Source organism: Aptenodytes patagonicus, chromosome 1, assembly GCF_965638725.1.
Source record: "Aptenodytes patagonicus chromosome 1, bAptPat1.pri.cur, whole genome shotgun sequence".
NCBI classification, from domain to species: domain Eukaryota; kingdom Metazoa; phylum Chordata; class Aves; order Sphenisciformes; family Spheniscidae; genus Aptenodytes; species Aptenodytes patagonicus.
The window spans coordinates 226,806,986-226,824,202 of record NC_134949.1 but is presented as its reverse complement, the minus strand read 5'-3'; the positions used below and the strand labels follow the sequence as shown (position 1 = coordinate 226,824,202).

The 17,217-nt window shown below is 59.7% G+C and overlaps 2 protein-coding genes and 1 long non-coding RNA gene across 4 annotated transcripts; 1 reads left to right on the top strand and 2 right to left on the bottom strand.

The window, feature by feature from the left end:
* Nucleotides 1–395: 395 nt before the first annotated feature.
* Nucleotides 396–13,244, top strand: LOC143155580 (uncharacterized). The gene is made up of 6 exons (XR_012994435.1): nucleotides 396–490; nucleotides 3,222–3,410; nucleotides 5,973–6,117; nucleotides 8,797–8,990; nucleotides 9,477–10,322; nucleotides 13,190–13,244. It is a non-coding gene; the product is annotated as an uncharacterized LOC143155580 (long non-coding RNA).
* Nucleotides 10,072–13,383, bottom strand: KCNE3 (potassium voltage-gated channel subfamily E regulatory subunit 3). Of its 2 annotated transcripts, none has more exons than XM_076328553.1 (2): nucleotides 13,184–13,383; nucleotides 10,072–10,916 (listed from the first exon to the last, which is right to left on the bottom strand). In XM_076328553.1, the coding sequence occupies exons 1-2, from the start codon at nucleotides 13,381–13,383 to the stop codon at nucleotides 10,586–10,588; spliced, it is 531 nt and encodes a 176-aa protein (XP_076184668.1). In that variant the 3' UTR covers nucleotides 10,072–10,585. The 2 variants fall into 2 exon arrangements, with proteins under 2 accessions (XP_076184668.1, XP_076184667.1); XM_076328552.1 differs by lacking the exon at nucleotides 13,184–13,383 and adding an exon at nucleotides 12,191–12,247.
* A 302-nt stretch (nucleotides 13,384–13,685) lies between these two features.
* On the bottom strand, nucleotides 13,686–16,382 carry LIPT2 (lipoyl(octanoyl) transferase 2). The gene is made up of 2 exons (XM_076328551.1): nucleotides 15,853–16,382; nucleotides 13,686–14,361 (listed from the first exon to the last, which is right to left on the bottom strand). The coding sequence occupies exons 1-2, from the start codon at nucleotides 16,346–16,348 to the stop codon at nucleotides 14,129–14,131; spliced, it is 729 nt and encodes a 242-aa protein (XP_076184666.1). The 5' UTR covers nucleotides 16,349–16,382; the 3' UTR covers nucleotides 13,686–14,128.
* Between the last annotated feature and the right edge of the window lie 835 nt (nucleotides 16,383–17,217).

Here is a 17,217-nt window from a genome sequence, read left to right as displayed (position 1 = left end):
AATGTGCAGTGTATCTCTTACCGTCCTACTAAACAGGCGTTCTCTGCCTCCTGGGTGATCTGTACGAGGGAAAGCTGAAAACCTCCCCGGTTGTGCCCCTCCTTCAGCCCCCGAGGCAGCCTTCAGGCTGCTGAGCGCATTGTCTGTTCCCTCTGAAAGGATAATGGAAATGGCGCTACCCCGGGGGGATGAGCCCATCGTTCAGAAGCATTCCCAGACTTCTGGGCTTCAGCAGCAGTTAAATTGCCATTAGGAGGAAAATCGTAACCCCATCTCCCTTTCCCAGGCTGCTTCAGTTCTAATTGAATTGCCTGTCCCTCAGCAAAAGGCCACGGCGGTGACCACATCCCGCAGCGCATCCTCATCCCGCAGAGCATCCTCGCAGGGGTTGCCATAGTGACAGCAGGCACTGCAGAGGGATGCAAGGCTTGGGGAAGACGGGCGGAGGGCAGTGGGACTGCTGCCCAGGGGACGCTGGACGTGAAGGGAGGTATGAAACGCCGGGGTTGTGAGCGGTACGGGCTCCTGGGGGAGGTGGAAAGAGGGACTGAAGGGAGAGGAAGACGCGATGGTGGATGACAAAAACTTGGGGAGGCGGTTTGGGATACCCAAGCAGCACAGCAAAGGATGTTGCTGAAAACTAAATACAGAAGGGAATGATCCATCATATGAAAGCTTAGGAATCTCAATTTAACATCCCTCCCCTTCAAAGCTCTCAAGTCAATGTCCTGAAGGAACCTCTTTCTTGGCTGCAGACACAAACAAATCCTCCAGTCCAAAGGTCTGACTCGATGTGGGGAAATGAATCTTTAAATTGGTCTATTACATTAAATTACTGATAGAAGTCAACAGAAGATAAAGATAAGAAGAAGGAAGGAAGTCAACATAAGTCTTCTGTTATCACTAAAAGGACTCTCCTAAGGTTGTTTCTGGTATAGGAGAAGAAGAGTCTGGAAACTGATAAAGTTAGAGTGAGGAAATCAGACATAATAGATGAATCAAACAGTAAGTGAGTGGGATACTCCGTCTCCGGATGGATTTAGGGAATCCATCCTTTGGTACTGATGCTTGGAGAAGGAGTGGACCTGTGAGGCAGTCGGAAAGGGCCCTACAACCAGAGCTGCCATGTCGCGGGCCTTGCAGGACCACAAGGCAGGGGTGACCCTGCCAGCCCAACCCGAGAGCAGGACTACACAGCTCCACGCTTCCCAACAGCTCTGGCTTCACCCCATGCGCTTCTGTACCCGATGCCACCCACTCACCATGTTGTTTCCTCTCCCGTTCTTATTCTTCCTCTTTCGCCCACATCTCCACATAAAGAGGTGTCATCTGTAGCAGTGCTGATGCCATCCTGAGCCCAGCAGTCTGATTAAAACCATGTCCCAGACAGCCAGATGCTGGCACGTTTCTCCAGATCTCAGGGCTGGCAAGGGTGGCTCCTGCAGTGAATTTGCACCTGAGAGTGAGCATGAGGCACAGCACCCGCTTTTCATACCTTTGCTGCTCTTTTCCCCTCCTTTGTGTTTTGTCTTCAAGGAAAGAAGGCCAGAGCCCAGCACAACAGGAGCTTCAGCTCATAAAACCTTTGTTTTTCCCCCAAAAAAGGACAATGGCCATGTTAAATACCTCTCCAAAGCCTGCCAAACAGGAGCGTTTCTTAAAAAAACTCTGTAGCTATTTGGAAAGGCAGTAAGAGATGCTGTTAAAATGAAGCGCCATACTTCAAATGCTTCAATTCTTGCCTCCTTTTTTTTTTTCCTATGTGCTTAATGAAAGCTTTAAATTATTCTGAATGGTGATTTTCTGCCATCAGAGCAGGCAGGCTCTTTCTGCACATGAAACCTTGAACCTCATTAAGTGGTTTCATGCAGGATAGTGGCAGCTGTGCCCACACCCTGCATTATCAGTGCTCAGCTATGTAGCCACGATTAAAAGTGGGATTTTCCCTTCAGATGTCTGTATAGGAGAATTATCATTCTCTCAGATGTCAGTACTCCTCCATGATTATTTCCCTGAAGAACAGATAAAACACCCTCATAGAAGATAAAAGTCTCCGCCTGTTATTTCTTTACCAGGAATAACCACAGCATGGAGGGTTTGAAACTTCTCAGGATCTCGCCAATGCATCCAAAGTCAGAGTGTGACGATCTGGCTTCCAAATATTTCCCTGTGAGAGGACTTTGGTTAGCTAGCTCCGAGGCACCACAGTGCATATAGATGCCAGGCAGCCCGAGCGACTCCAGAGCAGGGCAATCATATAAAAAGATTGTAGGTGATATGGCTTAGATTGCGCTTATGGAGATTTGCTATGTTTGCCTGGAGAAAACACTGACCTCGCGGGAGATGACAACTAAGTCCAATGTATTTGAGGGTTAATCAGCCACCAGAAGAATTTTTAAAGCTGATTATGTTGCTACAGGAAAGTTAAACTGAGTCCCATCTGCTTTCGTGCTGTCACGGAGAGCAATAGCAAAGAAGCCGGCATGACTCTGGACTGCGCTGCGCTGGGGCCTGGCACATCACGGCTCTCCTGGGCACTTTGGGGTGATTGCAGAGCATCCAGGCACTCACTGGCCGTGAATGTTGCCAGCAGAAATCTCTATTTTCATCTATTACTAATGACAAAATTTCCAGTCCTTATGGCCGTGGAGGAAAGCCAGAAAATAAGAAATTGATACGCAAGTGAAGGAAAGCCAACATTTCTAAGTTTTCACCCTCATGTACCGTTTCGCCTAATTGAAGCACAGCATGCTCAGACCGAACTGAGCAGCAGCAAACAGTCGGGGGGCTAAAAACCATGGGAGAGGCCACATTGCCAGCAATGAATAGGAGCCAGGCTGGGAGGAGAAGGGCTGACAGGCTGCTGACAGCCGCCGGCTCGTGTGCTGGGAGCTGCCAGAGCCAGCGGGGACCGTGGTGAGGCTCAGCTGGGAGGGAATGACTTCTTCCTAGCCAAAACGAGTGTGTGCCCCCAAAATGAGAGTTTTCTTCTAATGTAAACAAAATCCTGTAAGTTAATAGAGACTCGTTAATAACATAGCTCCTGTTTGGGATCTGCAGTTACACAATGCAGGGGTAAAGAGCGTATCCGTTCTCCTTTACATGGTTAAATGTATCCGTCCTCCTGGCAGGGTTGGGTTTGCAGCATCTCAGTATCACACCCCTGAACGACGATGCACATATTTTGTTCTTACCAATGTGTTTAATGTGTTTTTCCACAGAAGAATGGCTAAGCACACAGCGATGTCACCGAATATCAGAAATAAAAACCATCTGTGCGGTCACGTTGGCGTCCTCAGCGATCTGGTACCGCAGACCAAATCCTCACCCGCAACAAACCGGATTAGCTCTGTGGATCGCACAGCTCTGCCCAGCCCTGCACCGGAGAGCCTCGGGGCTGAACCCAGCCGGTACAGTGTTTCCATGGCAATTTTACTGCACACAATTTATTCCAGATCGCCTGCAAATGGCCCAGGGCTCCCATAATATTCCAGGTTGTTTTTCTGCCCCCGGTTTCTGCAGTGAGCCGGGGTCATGCAGGATGAACCCAGCGCATCCTTCCAGCTCGCTGCCGAGCCTCTCGGCAGGCACTGTGTATGCCCTCGCCCTGCGGCACATCTTTTGTTTTATTATTTATGTATCCTGAACACCCTGTTCTCCTGTGCCTCTTGCGTTACCTGGTAATAACACAGCAACTCCCATCCTTTCATTTCCCTCTCTCAGAGTAGCGTATTGCCAGAAAGGCAGCGCAACTCTGAACGCAGGCGGTAATGACATCCCTGCCAGTTGATAGCGTGCTGCACGGGGAGGGGTGGGTGCCTTTTTGGGCCCGAATGCCATTTTTAATCTGACCTGGGGTCAAAGCAGCCGAAGTGCTTTGTCCGGAAGAAGCGCAGGCACTCTGCAGGCAGAGCACGAAGAAAGGGAGCGGGCTGGCAGGTGGGAAGGATGCAGCAGGGACCGCTGAGATTAGGAAATGGCTTTCAAATTCTGCAGCTTCCCCTGGCTTGGTGCTTCACGATGTCAGCCCTGGGAAGGCCTGATCCTGCACCCTCCGGCACTGACAACACACTCCTCAGCTTCCTCAGGAGCATAACACCCTAAATACCCACGCTTTAAAAGCAGTATGTAATGTGCAGCTCGGAGCCGCTGGAAAAACCTCTGCTCCCAGCCCAGAGGGAGGGCAGGGAGCAGCTCTCCTCACCGTTGCCGCAGTCTCGGCTCCCCGGTTCACGGGCCCAACCGCAACCAGCAAACGCAGCCAGTGAGATTTTTCATAACGGGCAGCTTGGAGCCAAAAACACACCACAAGTCCAATTCTGCCAGCGGGCACGTGTCCGAGGAACTCGGGCTCATCACCTCTTCTCACCTTAATCCTGTGTCCTAGCTGATAAAGAACATTTTACAGGCTCCGGTGACTAAGCGCTTAATCTAGGTCTTAATCACGTAGGGGCGACGGTATTTACCGAAGCTGAGTAGCGCAGTGGGTTAGTGTGCCAGGCGTAGGTGTGGGAAAGCCACGGTGAGCATCACCGTCCCCAGCACCCCTCTGGAGGAGGCGCTGATCCAGCTCTCCACGTCCGCCCTTCGCTCGGGGCACAGGCTCCTTCCAGGGCTGCTAGTTCACTGGGGGAAGTTTCGGCGCCTCCCGCTCACTTGGGCCTGGCTTTGGTCACCAGTCCCCTCGTATATCAATGGCTGTTCTTCACAAAACAGAAACCAAACACAGACCTAGCTATTTTTAATCCTCCCCTCTAGGTATTAATAGCCCATGCGCGTGCTCTGCTGAGCAGTTGTCCACCAGCCGCATCCATCTGCAGAAAAGAGATGTGATGGGTCCATTTGCTCTGGGAAGAGAACAAGAAAGGAGTACGGATCAGGCTTTTCACCCCGATTTATCCCTTCAATTAATCCCAAAGTATGGGATAAGTTGTGTGGAACCGAGAAAATTTGTACCAAAAACTTTCTGCAAGGGGAGTACATGAGATCCCGGGTCTCTGGGATTTCCTGATTGTCAGTAAAAATAAACAATGCCTTGTTCTTTACTAAGAAATACTGCTTTTTCTTACCTTCTGGTGCAGGTTTTGTAGGTACCCGTAGGGTAGTCAAGCAGAACTTAAATGCCCCGTGATTGCACAGTCCCAATGGTTAGTTTTATGACCAGACTTTTGATAACATTGCTATAGCTTATCACCAGCATGTGCATATCATCCTTCAGCTAGACTGACCCCAGGTTTCCCTTTCCCCTCACCTGGATGAGAACAGGGGAGGAAAAGGCAAAAAAGGAGCAGAAAAAGGGGAGCCAGACAGACCTGCATTGCTGGAACAGCCGCGGTGCAAAGGGGGCCAGGGCCGTGTCTTACCCGTGAGTGCAAGATGTCATGTAGAGAGGGTCCAATGTAGCCCCCAAATCCCGACTCTGCCTGCTGAGGGCTCCTCCGCTAATTAATTTGGCAGCTCTCAGTGCCAATTTGGGAGCGCACGCAGGCAGCTGTGCCATCGCATGTGCAGGCCACCGCGGTACCAGATACCAGGGAAGGGAGATGGTGCTCTGCCCAGAGGCTCAGAAAGCCAAAGTCTCCCAAACACTGCATTTTTCCATCATGTGCTTTAAAAATGTTTGTAAAATGACTTATCTGGGTTAGGCAAGAGCGGGAGCTGCGCCCAGCGCCGCTCGGCGAAGGGCTGCGAGTGAGAAATGCTGCAGCAGCAAACAGCAGAGCTGCTTTAGGGAGGAGGGACATGTCAGAGGTGGGTTTTGTGCTGAGCATCCCCCGGAGAAGAGCCGTCAGGAACCGGTGCTCCCTCTGCCGCCGCAGAGATGCATCCCTCACTGCCAGCAGCACGCAAACCCAACCTCGCAGAGGGGCTGGAGGGGACTAGCTCAGACAGGCAGAAAATGGAGAGGGGCAGAATAAACGTTTTTCATGCCTGCACATAATTAATTTGGTTTCCCACATCTTTATTTAAAGCATCTGATACCAGGCCAGTGTGAGAGAGGCGGCTCGGACGGACAGACATCCAATGCAGCAAGGTGGTAGAAAACAGAGGAAAAGGCCCACGGAGGACTTCAAGCGACTGACCCTGCATGGCAATTCCCGCAGAGCTTCCAAACGGGTCAGGTTCTTTGGTTTAAGTCACTTTTGTTTCTCTCATCCCTCTGAACAAGGGTGTCACTCCAGCTGTGATGCTGCAGGGCTATCAGCAAGGCAGGTTGTAGGAACAGGCTGCGCCTTTGGTGAGAGGAACTGATATATTTAGAAGAAATGGATGTGTTTCGGACACTGAGGGTTTCTGACGTGAGGGGAGAGCTTGTGTGTCCGGGAGCGGCCCCGTTGCTATAATAATGACCTCGTCACCTCCCAGAAAATCCTTTTAAGGTAGCACTGGCAACGGCCAACCCCATCTCCGAGCAGGGCTGGTTGAGTTACCTCGCAGGAGGACATCGCCTCTGCTCTCCCTCCGGAGGAAGATGGGCAATAATGAATAAGTAATGTCACTGCCTCAAACCGCTGTGAGCTGTGCCGCAGGGCTTTCGTCCAACACCCGCAGCACTGAGCCCCACGGCCTTGCGCCTGCGCAGCCAGGACACCGTTACAGCTTCATGTCCCATTTCTTGTGGGTAGCGATTGCCACTGATGCACAAACTGCCCTTAATCCCCTCCCCAGCTTTTCCACCCCTCGCTTTGTAGCATTTAGTTGTAGCTCTGTGCATGGGACAAATAGAGCTCGTTAGGACTCCTTGGTAGCTAACAGTCATTTAATTAGCAAATAAACATCACCCAGTGGTATCTACGCACCAAACCTATCAGCCAAAACGTGCCGCAGCATCTGCCCCAGATCACAGCGTGCTCCAGCCAGCACAATGAGCATAACCAGCAAGAACAGCTGACAGGGAGGGCGAGAGGGGCCTGGGGAAGTTACCCCGGGAAAGTACAGGGGAACCCCCCGCTGCAACGTGGAAGATGCTTGTCCGGCGTCCGGCGCTGCGGTGCAGGGATGCTCATCTGGCATCTGTCTGCTGCAGTGCAGGGATGGTCGTCCAGCACTTCTCTGCCCTGCCATGAACTGGGAGCATTTTCCCTTTCCCTCCCTTTTTTTTTTTTTTTTTTTTTTTTTAATGTTTCCCAAGATTAACTTTCCCCATCATGACCCCTGTCTACCACGGGCTGCGAATAAGCATTCACGCGTGTGAGCCTGGCTCGGCACACCTGACGGGAGAGCAGCACGCCCTTCCCAGGCCAGCAGTCTGTTCTTCTCCTGCACGCTGGCCCCGTCAGCAGCGCAGGATTCCCACCGAGCACTGACCGCTGTCTCAGAGAAGCAGCTCCCCTTGAACACACCTTCCCATACCTCAGTGCCGCTGGGCTGCGTATTCACCGGCCAAAACCAGTATACCACAAACTGCCGGAGGCACCTCATGCTGTTGGCTAAACATTCACTGATACCCGCTGGCATCGCTCGGCGATACCATCGCTATCAGTCCCTGCACTGCTACCGTTTCAACTTGCACATTTCTTATCGAAATGCCCAGCATCAAAGCAGTCCCAGGAACAGGCCTCCGCGATTCCCATCGCTCCCACAATCCTACCGTTGCTTCGCTAAGCCAAGGTCAGCCTGAATTTCCTACACACGATGACGTTTCAGTATCCTTTTCCAAGTACCAGGCAAACTGCTATGGACATCGTCTCACCCGTGATTCATTGCTGCATGCCAAGGAAAAAAATCTTAAATAAATTGGCTTCCCATGAGCCCTATTTTTTTTTTAGCTGCATTGCTTAAAACCCAAATGTAGTCAGCTACAATTTGCATTTAGTGATTCAGCCAAGGCCAGCACTTCCCCAGCTCTCCTCTCTGTGTGCCTGAGCGCGTCTCCTTGCTGTTAAAACAAACCACATGAGCGTTACCCAGAAATCGTCTGCTCCTGGGGCTGCAGCACAGGGAGCGAGGCCAGAGCCCCATCGGCTTTGACGAGGAATCTCTTGAGCTCTGGGATGAGCACCTAATCAGTTGTGAAATCTTTCCTCTGTCAGCTGAAGCAAACCCATTTCGGGAGGCTCCCAGATCTGTCCTCCCCCCCATATCCCCCAGTTTCCGTACCCCTCCGAGAATCCTCAGCAGCCCAGCACAACCCCCTGCCGAGGATGAGTTTCTCAAGCCGACTCGGAGCCATGGGTCCCAAGGGGACACCAGCCAGCCTGGAGCCGTGGGTCCCATGGGGACACCCAACCAGCCTGGAGCCGTGGGTCCCGCGGGGGCAAGCCCAGCTGCTCTTGCCCCGGGGGTGCCAGGGTGCCTCGGGGAAGGAGTAGGTGCCCATGGCGCAGGGACCCTGAGGCAGCTGCCACAAGGTGGCACTGGCACCTTGTCACCCAGCCTGGTGGCATCCAGCCCGAGGCCCCAAGGGTGGGGGCACACCAGGGCATCTCCCCAGCCCTGCTGCAGGCTCTGGTCCGAATTTAACTGCGGGGACGGACGGGAGGAGCTGCCAACGGATCGGAAATGGGGTGAATAACGATCACCGCAGGAGCTATGTCGTGCAGGAGGGTTTTTCCCCCTTAGGGTCTTCTGGATTAGGGACAAGCAGCATTTTAAATTTTTTTTATGACGTGCTACCCTGTAACAGACTTGTCCCACCCCGGTCATAACAGCAGAAGGGACTCTGGGGTCACTAGATCCATGCCAGCCTCCCCCTCTCCCGGGAGGGCTGGTGGCCATCAGGAGAGGCAAGAAGACCACATCGCGGGGCGGGGGTTGGGGTACCACACTCACCATTCAGCACCCGTCCCATTGCAGGGACCCACATCCTGGCCCTGGCGCGAACGGCTGCTCCGTGGCTCATCCCGCCGGAGGAGCCGATGTTGGAGGAGGACAAACACCGCGGAGGTGGAGAAAACCCGAGCACAGTGTGTGCTTGCACAAACCAACCCGGCGGAGGGTTGCTGTCTCAGCTGTCCCCGCCTGGTCTGATTCCCCCGATCTATTTGCAGGTAAAGGGTTTATTTTCCTTTCCCAGCACTGCAACCACAAGACAAACACGGCGAAGCCTCTTGAGCTACTTCCCGCTTGGGCCAGGTGCTGGGGGACATTGGTGGCATTTGCCCCCGCGCCCCCAGAAAGCCCCACCAGCACTGCGTGCCCGGCTCAGAACTCACAGCAGACTCAGCCCCAAAGTGGGCAGCCCCCCGAGGGCTCCCCAAAACCGCCTGCCTTGGGTTTTATGCCCAGGTCGAGGGCATGGGAAATCAGGAATCGGTCGCTGAGCTGCTGCCGTCCCAGTGCCTCTGGTGCCAAGGTTTCCAGCCCTACCCCAAAAGCGCTCACATCCAGTATTATTTTTTTGGATTAGGGTTTGGCGTCACTGTTTGGGCTCAAGCATTGCAGCTGCGTTTAACCTTTGAATGCAGGCGGAAAGGCCCCTATGGGTCAGCTAATCTAGCTGCAATTAAAGACACTAATTATGCCATTATTAGCAGGTTAAGACGTGCGAGGGACTGGGTCACCGGCACTGCCCCACAGCCTGTTTTGAAGGACGGGGACGTTTACTCCACGGGCCAGTCCCAAACCCGGCCAGCTTAATAGCGGAGCCAAAGCCAAGGAGCCCAGCAGGACCCGAGAACATCCCCTTCCTGTCCACTGCTGGGCCCTCGCCCCGTGGAAAACACCTTTGGGACCTGTGGTACAAAAGGCCAAAGCTACAGCCGACAGCAGGAAGGAAGCAGGAAAAACTTCGGCATCACCGTCCGGAGCCCAGAGAGACCTTCGGGGACGCGCGGAGCTGGATGCCTCTGGCCAGGCTCAGGCCACGCTCGCGGCGTGTGCCTGCGGCTTGAGCGATGCTCCCCGGCCGGCGGTGGGGAGAAAGCATCTCATTTCCTGGGACGGGGGCTGCGATGCCACCACGGGGTCGCCCTTGATGCCCCCTCGGCAGCACGCAGGGAGCAGGTTTAGCCCTTACAGCATGCCCCGGGCTCCAGCAGCCAGGGCAGGGCACTGGCACGGGGAGATGCCCCACGGATCACCCCCGATGCCGACTTTGCTTGGAAAAGAAGCAAACGCGACCCCGCTGGAAATGGTCACCTCCTTTAATTCCCCACCAGAAAAGTGGGGCCCAGCCTGCCTCAAAAATTACAGTGTTTTAGCACCAGAAAAGCCCTCTAGCCAGTGTCATGAAGCTGCTGGGAGCCCACGGAGGTCAACGCTGGCCGATCCGAGTGGGGAAACGGTGAACTTTTCTCCTTGAAGACCCCTGCCAGCCTCGGCAGTCCACGGTGGGAAAGAAGCTGCCTCTGCCATCCCCGTCCCCCCGGGGCTCAGCCAAGGTGGGTCTGTGGAACCGGGACCTGCCCGCGGGTCACACACTACCACCTCCTGCCAGACAGGAGCTGTAGCCCGGCCAGGACGTCCCCGCGCTGCTCACACCAGGGCTGAGCACCTCCATGGGGGCACCTGGGGCGGTTTTCCCAGCAGCTTTGGGGGCGGGCTGCCCGGCAGCGCTGCCCCATCCCACAGGCAGCAGGATGCACAGCAGCGACGTGGCCCCAAACCCACCGTCTCCCGGGGGAACAAGGCGTCGGGGCCGCGCTCAGATCATGGAGACCCTGTTCTTGATGTAGATGTGGTATGGGTCGCTGTGCTTGTCCACTTTGCGGGAGCGGGTGTAGCCCAGGATGAGGCTCCCCACCGTGGCGGCGAAGAGCGTCATGACGAAGAGGATGTACATGTAGGCGTTGTCGTTGCGGCCGGGACGGCCGGCACGGGCGCTGGCGTTGCGTGCGGCAGCAGCGGTGGTGGCAGGGCGGTCGGCAGGGCAGAGGATGACCCCATGCAGCGTCTGGTTCAAGGCATTAAGCACCGCCTGGAGGCTTTGGTGCCAGGTCTCCGTCACGTTGTCCTCCTCCATGTCCTCGCCCAGCCTGCAGGGAAGGACAGGGAGGCTCAGCCAGGGCTGCCCCCCGTGGCGGCAGTGTCCCCAGGATGATGCTGGGGCTGTCCTGCCAGACCCAACAATGACCCCAAAATGGTCCTTGAAGCACCTCCTCTGCCACACAGCAAGGGTAGGAGTGGGGGCTATCCAAGCCCTTTGCATTCACGGCAGCCACCTCCCCAAATTTCATTCCTTCCACGGACGGAATAAAGCCCCCAGAGCTTCGGGGCAGCTGCCTGCCCACCTCTCCTTCCCGGGGCTGGGGACAACGGGGGGACACAGCCGTCCCGGGGCGGCCAGGATGGTTGAGTTCAAAGCCTGCTTCCCCCAGGGAAGTGGGGGGACGGTGGGCTTGTGTCCGAAACCACCCATGTCCTGCACCCTTGCAGGGTGCAGAGCCGGCACCCAAGGGACCCCGGGGGGGCTGTTTGGGGTCCCCCATCCTAAATAACAGCTCCGGGACTGATCTTGCCATGCGTCGACCCCACTCACTCTGGGCCAGGTCCCCCCGGGGTAAGCAGGGACCCCCTTTTTTCCCCGTTGGTCCTAGCCCGGGGCCAGGAGCCGCAACCACCCTGGCAGGGGGTCACAGCTCCCCACGCGCCCCCGTGGACCCATCCCGAGGGGTCGCTGCCCTAAACCCCCCCGGGAATTTCCCTCCCCATGGGTCCCAGACCCCCTCTGACCCTCCCCCCCGGGACACGGTGCCCCTCTGCCAGCCCACCCTGCACCCCCATGTGCCCTCTGTGCCCTTGCGCACCCTCGCACCTCACCGGGGCCTCGGAGCAAGCGCGGACGGGAAGGGACACGGGGACGCGGTCCCCCACGTGTGCCATCCTTCGGGACACACCGGCCCCACAAACCGCTGTCGTCCCCCAGAGTATCCAGCCCATCCCCCCCCTGCTCCCGAGCACCCTGTGCCTGCAGCACTGGCAGCTCTGCCCCATGCACAGGCAGCTGACCCCCCCCAAAAAGGGTCACCCCAAACCTCCCAGGACGAGACCCCAGCAGCGAGGAGGAGGAAGGGGCTGAGCAGCCACGAGCCCATGGGGGTGGGCTCGGACCTGGCTGCCTTCCTGACTTAGAAACAAGTTGGAAGCAGGAGGAGGCTGAATTTGGGAGATTTAGGGCAAGATCTGGGTTTATCCCGGGAGGGGACCCACAGATGGGGTGCAGCATGGGGGGGACCCCACGTTAGTGGGGGCGTAGGGCCAGGGAGGGGAAGGGGGGGCCGGAAGGGTGGGAAGGGGGGATCGCACTCACCGGGGGTGCCCTCCCTGCCCGCGCTGCTGCCAGGCTGAGCCGGGACTGGAGCATCGCGGGGCGGCGGCGAGGGATGCCGGCCGGGCTGGGAGTGCCGCGCAGCCTCCTCCCCTTCCCGGGGCAGAGCCACCTGCCAAAGCCACCCAACCCCGACACGGGCCACCAGCCTGTCCCCAACACCATGGGTCCCGCCGCGGCCCCCTCGCCCCAGCCGGATACCGGAGGCCTTACGGGGCCGGGAGAGCCGGACCCTGCGTTTCCCTCCCGGCGCACGCTGCTGGTCACGCTTTCCTGTCCCTCCTCCGTCCGTCCCCGCTGTCCCCAAGCCCTCGCACCGGGCACCAAGCCTGCCCGGGGCGCCTTCGTCCCCGCTTGCCATCCCCTCCCGGAGCTGAGCCGGCTCCATGAAATGGGGTTTTCCTCCTCATTTCCCCTGCCCCGGGGCCCTTCCAGCCCCATTGCTCCCAGCTGCCCACCTTGCCCACCCGAAACCTCTGGGGGCTGCAGGGTGGGGGCCCACGGGCAGGCACCCACGGGTGGCTCATGGGGAGCCGCCAGCGCTGCGCAGCGGCAGAGAAACCCCAAAGCTTGCGGGGCAGAAAGAAGACCCGGAGCAGCGGTGAGGGGCTGTGGGTGGGGGTCAAGTCCTGCTCCGAGCAGGGCGCGGGGACTTTATTTGCCATTTTCCACTTCTCCTGACCCCAAAGCATCCGTCTGGCTGCGGGGCTGCTCCCAACCGCCCGTGACCAGTGCCTCCAGCACAGGCTTCGGGTCTGCCAGCAACGGGGGACTCGGAAGCGGCCATGGCCGTGCCACGCGCAAACGGGGGAAGGTTTCGGAGAGCCCAGACCGGGCACTGCCCCTCCTGCCCACACACCGGGAGAGCCGTGAGCATCCCCGAGGGGCAACAGGCAGCTCCGGGGAGCTCAGTCTCAAGTTGGCTTCTTACCCCTTAAGAAACCTGTCGATTAAAATCAGTTTATATGTGTCTACCTATAGGTTTGCATTGATGGGCACGGACCCCGGTGCCATCGGGACCCCAGGGTGGCCGCGTCCCTTCGCCCGGGACGGCTGCTGCGAGCCCATGTGGATGCTGCAGCCGGGGCAGCGATTTCGGAGGAGCCGACGCCGCCTGCACGGACCACGGCGACATCTCCTCCAGCACCAGGGACCCAGCGGGAACAGGTCCCCATCGCCCAGCCGGGACGCTCGATCCCACGCTGCGCGGTCCCACGGGATCCGGGATGGCTGTGGCTCTTCTCCTCGGGCACCCCGACCCCTTCCCCTCCTCCTCCCGCTTTCCCACCGCGTCGGCATCGCTCCGGTGGACTTTTAACCACCGTTTACAGCCTCTTATCAGCGATTTTTCCACCCGCCCCAACACCATGGCGAGGATCTTTGCCATGCGAGGATTTCTCTGGGCGCAGAGTGAGAAAAAGGTCGTTATTCATAAAGTCTTGGGGTAAATAAACAAACAAAGGATCGGCAGCCAAAGTTCCCAGCAACTCTCTTTATAGAAAATTGGCCTCTTTTTACGTGGCGGTGAGGGACGGACACTCGACCAACCCACTTCCCACTTCCTCTTGTCCAAAGGGCGCATGAGTGGTTCACCCAAATTTTGGATTTTTGGGGGGGAAGAGAGGCAGAAAAAACACACAAAAGCGCCTGTTTGGGCGTTTCCCCAGCGAGTGACGGGGACGTGGTACCCTTGGAGGTCTCGGCCGTGAGATGGAGACCCGCGGGATGGGGAAGAGCAGCCCCGATGGAGGCTTGGACGTTTAAGCAACAGCGCAAACCTCTCTGCCACCGTTCACGCACGGTCCATAGGCAAAGGCACGAGAGCTCTTGTCTCGCAACAAAGCCCCAGGCGGCTGCCACGCCGTTCGTCGGCCGCGCCGAGGGTTTGCCGAAACACCCAGCCGAGGTGCCACGGCTCTCCTAGTCCCCGGGGTCTTCCGAAAAGACCAAGGTGCAGTCGAACACCTCCTGGAAGGAGTCGAGGAAGGGCTGGAGGACATGGTCGACGGTGACGTGCCGCCCCAGCTCGCGGCTGAGCGAGGTGACGCCTTTCCCCTCCAGCCCGCAGGGGATGATGTGGTCGAACCAGGTGAGGTCGGTGCAGCAGTTCAGCGCCAGCCCGTGGGAGGTGATGTGGTTCCCGCAGTGCACCCCTGAGGGGACCAAAGCACCCACCCGTCAGCGCTCGTCCCCAGGGACACCCCGGCATGAGATATTTAGTGACCACGCTGCTCAGGCCGCTATAACCCCCCGCATGCCGTGCTCCCCACTTGTGCCAGGGAATACCCCTAACCCACAGACAGACTCCCCAAATTTGGGGCAGATGGGGTGCAGTGTGCCCAGCTCCCTCCACCCCTGCCTTGCATCCCCCAGCACCTCCCACCGCTGGAGTTTCAAGAGGGCTCGGACACGGGGCTGCAGTGCAAAGGGGGGTCTGGGCTGCAGAGCCCGGCTGGGGGTGCAGGGCTCCAGGAAGGGGTGCAGGATATGGGGCTGCGGTGCAGGGCCCGCCTGGCTCACAGGGGAATAGCAGAGGGGCTGGGGAGGGGGACAGGGGAAGGGGGCAAGGCTGGGGACCTGGCTGCAGGCACCCAGCCCCGGGTGCAAGGCCCTGGCTGGGCCGCAAGGGCCCGAAATTGTGCTGCCCCCCCTCCTCGGTGCATACTCCCCCACCCGTGCATGCCCCACCGTGCATGCATGACCTTCCCGGTGCACGCCTTCCCCACGCTGCATCCCCCCCCGCCGGTGCATGCCCCCCCTCACAGTCCATGTGCCCCTGGGCATGCCCCCCCCCCCGGACATGCATCCCCCTGCGTGCCCCCCTGCGTTGCATGTCCCCGGTGCACACCCCCCCGGTGCACACACACACCCCCCGGTGCACACACACCCCCGGTGCACACACAACCGCCGGTGCACGCACACCCCCCCGGTACACACACACACACCCCCCGGTGCACACACCCCCCCCCCCGGTGCACACATATCCCGGTGCACACACAGACCTCGGTGCACGGCCCCCCCCCCCCCCCCCCCGGTGCACACACACCCCGGTGCACACACACCCCCCCGGTGCACACACAACCCCCGGTGCACACACACACACCCGGTGCACACACACCCCCGTGCACACACACCACCCCGGGTGCACACACAACCTCCGGTGCACACACACCACCCCAGGTGCACACACAACCGCCGGTGCACACACACCCCCGTGCACACACACCACCCTAGGTGCACACACAACCGCCGGTGCACACACACACCCCCGGGTGCACACACACCCCCGTGCACACACACCACCCCGGGTGCACACACACCCCCGTGCACACACACCACCCTAGGTGCACACACACCCCCCCGGTGCACACACACACCCCCGTGCACACACACACACCCCCGGTGCACACACACCACCCCGGGTGCACACACACCACCCCGGTGCACACACACACCCCCGTGCACACACACACACCCCCGGTGCACACACACACCCCCGGTGCACACACACCACCCCGGTGCACACACACCTCCCGGTGCACACACACACACCCCCGGTGCACGCCCCCCCCTCCCGGTGCACGGCCCCCCCCGGTGCACGGCCCCCCCCCCCCCCGGTGCACGGCCCCCCCCGCCGCGCTCACCGATGGCGCAGAGCTTGCTGTCGCCCATCCAGACGCCGGTGAAGGGCGGCGGGAGGGCGCGGGCGGCGGCCAGGCCGAGGCGGCGGCAGAGCCGCAGGACCAGCGCCTCCAGCGCCGCCACGTACCCGCGCAGCGGGAGGCGGCGGCGGCGCAGGTCGAGGACGGGGAAGGCGAGGAGCTGCCCGGGCCCGTGGAAGGTGATCCGCCCGCCGCGCCGCGCCGCCGCCAGCCCCGCGCCCCGCGCCCGCAGCCGCGCCGCCGCCTCCGCCTCCGGGGCGCCCCGCAGCCCCCAGGCGTAGACGGGCTCCGCCGGCTCGCTCAGCACCACGCTCTCCGCGGGGCCGAGGCCGGGGCCGGGGCCGGGGCCGGGGCCGGGGCCGGGGCCGGGGCCGGCCCGCGCCGCCCGCGCCGCCCCCACGCAGCGCTCCTGCACCCGCAGCGCCTCGGCGTAGGGCCGCAGCCCCAGCCGCAGCACCCGCACCGGCCCCCGCGACATGGCGGCGGGGACCGGCGCCGGGAGGAGAAGGGGAGCGGGTAGGCCGCGACCGCCGGGGCCGCCGGGAGGCGCCGGGCGGGGCGGGCGGCGCGGAGCTCCGCGGGGCGGCGGGGGGTGGCGGTGGCGGGAGCCCCGGGGCAGCGGGGGACCGGGGAGGAGGGGATGGGGACGGGGACGGGGATGGGGACAGGCACGGGGAGAGAGGACGGAGGGCAAGGGACGGGGATGGCGGGGATGGGGGACAGGCAGGGGGGATGGGGACAGAGGGTGGGGGACAGGGGTGGGGGGATGGGGACAGGCAGGGGGGATGGGGACAGAGGATGGGGGACAGGGGACAGGGGTGGGGGGATAGGGGACAGGCAGGGGGGATGGGGACAGAGAGGGGACGGGGTGGAGGGAGAGGGGACAGGCACAGGGGATGGGGACAGAGGATGGGGGACAGGGGTGGGGGGATAGGGGACGGGCAGGGGGGATGGGGACAGGATGGAGGACAGGGGACAGGGATGGGGGGTTAGGGGACAGGGGAGGGGGGCCAGAGATGGAGGATAAGGGACAGACACAGGGGATGGGGATAGGGGATGGGGGATGGGGGGATGGGGGGGGGAGAGGGGACAGGCACGGGGAATGGAGACAGGGGTGGGGGGACAGAGATGGAGGATAGGGGACAGGCAGGGGGGATGGGGACAGAGATGGAGGACAGGGGGGAGGGGACAAGGGGATAGAGGATGGTGGTTTGGAGCTGGGGCATGGAGGACAGGGCCTGGGGACATGGGACGTGGCCCGAGACAGGGTACAGGATAGAAGACAAGGGATGGGGAGAGGGGATAGGAGATTGGGGACAGGGGGATTGTGGCCGGGGACGGGAGTTA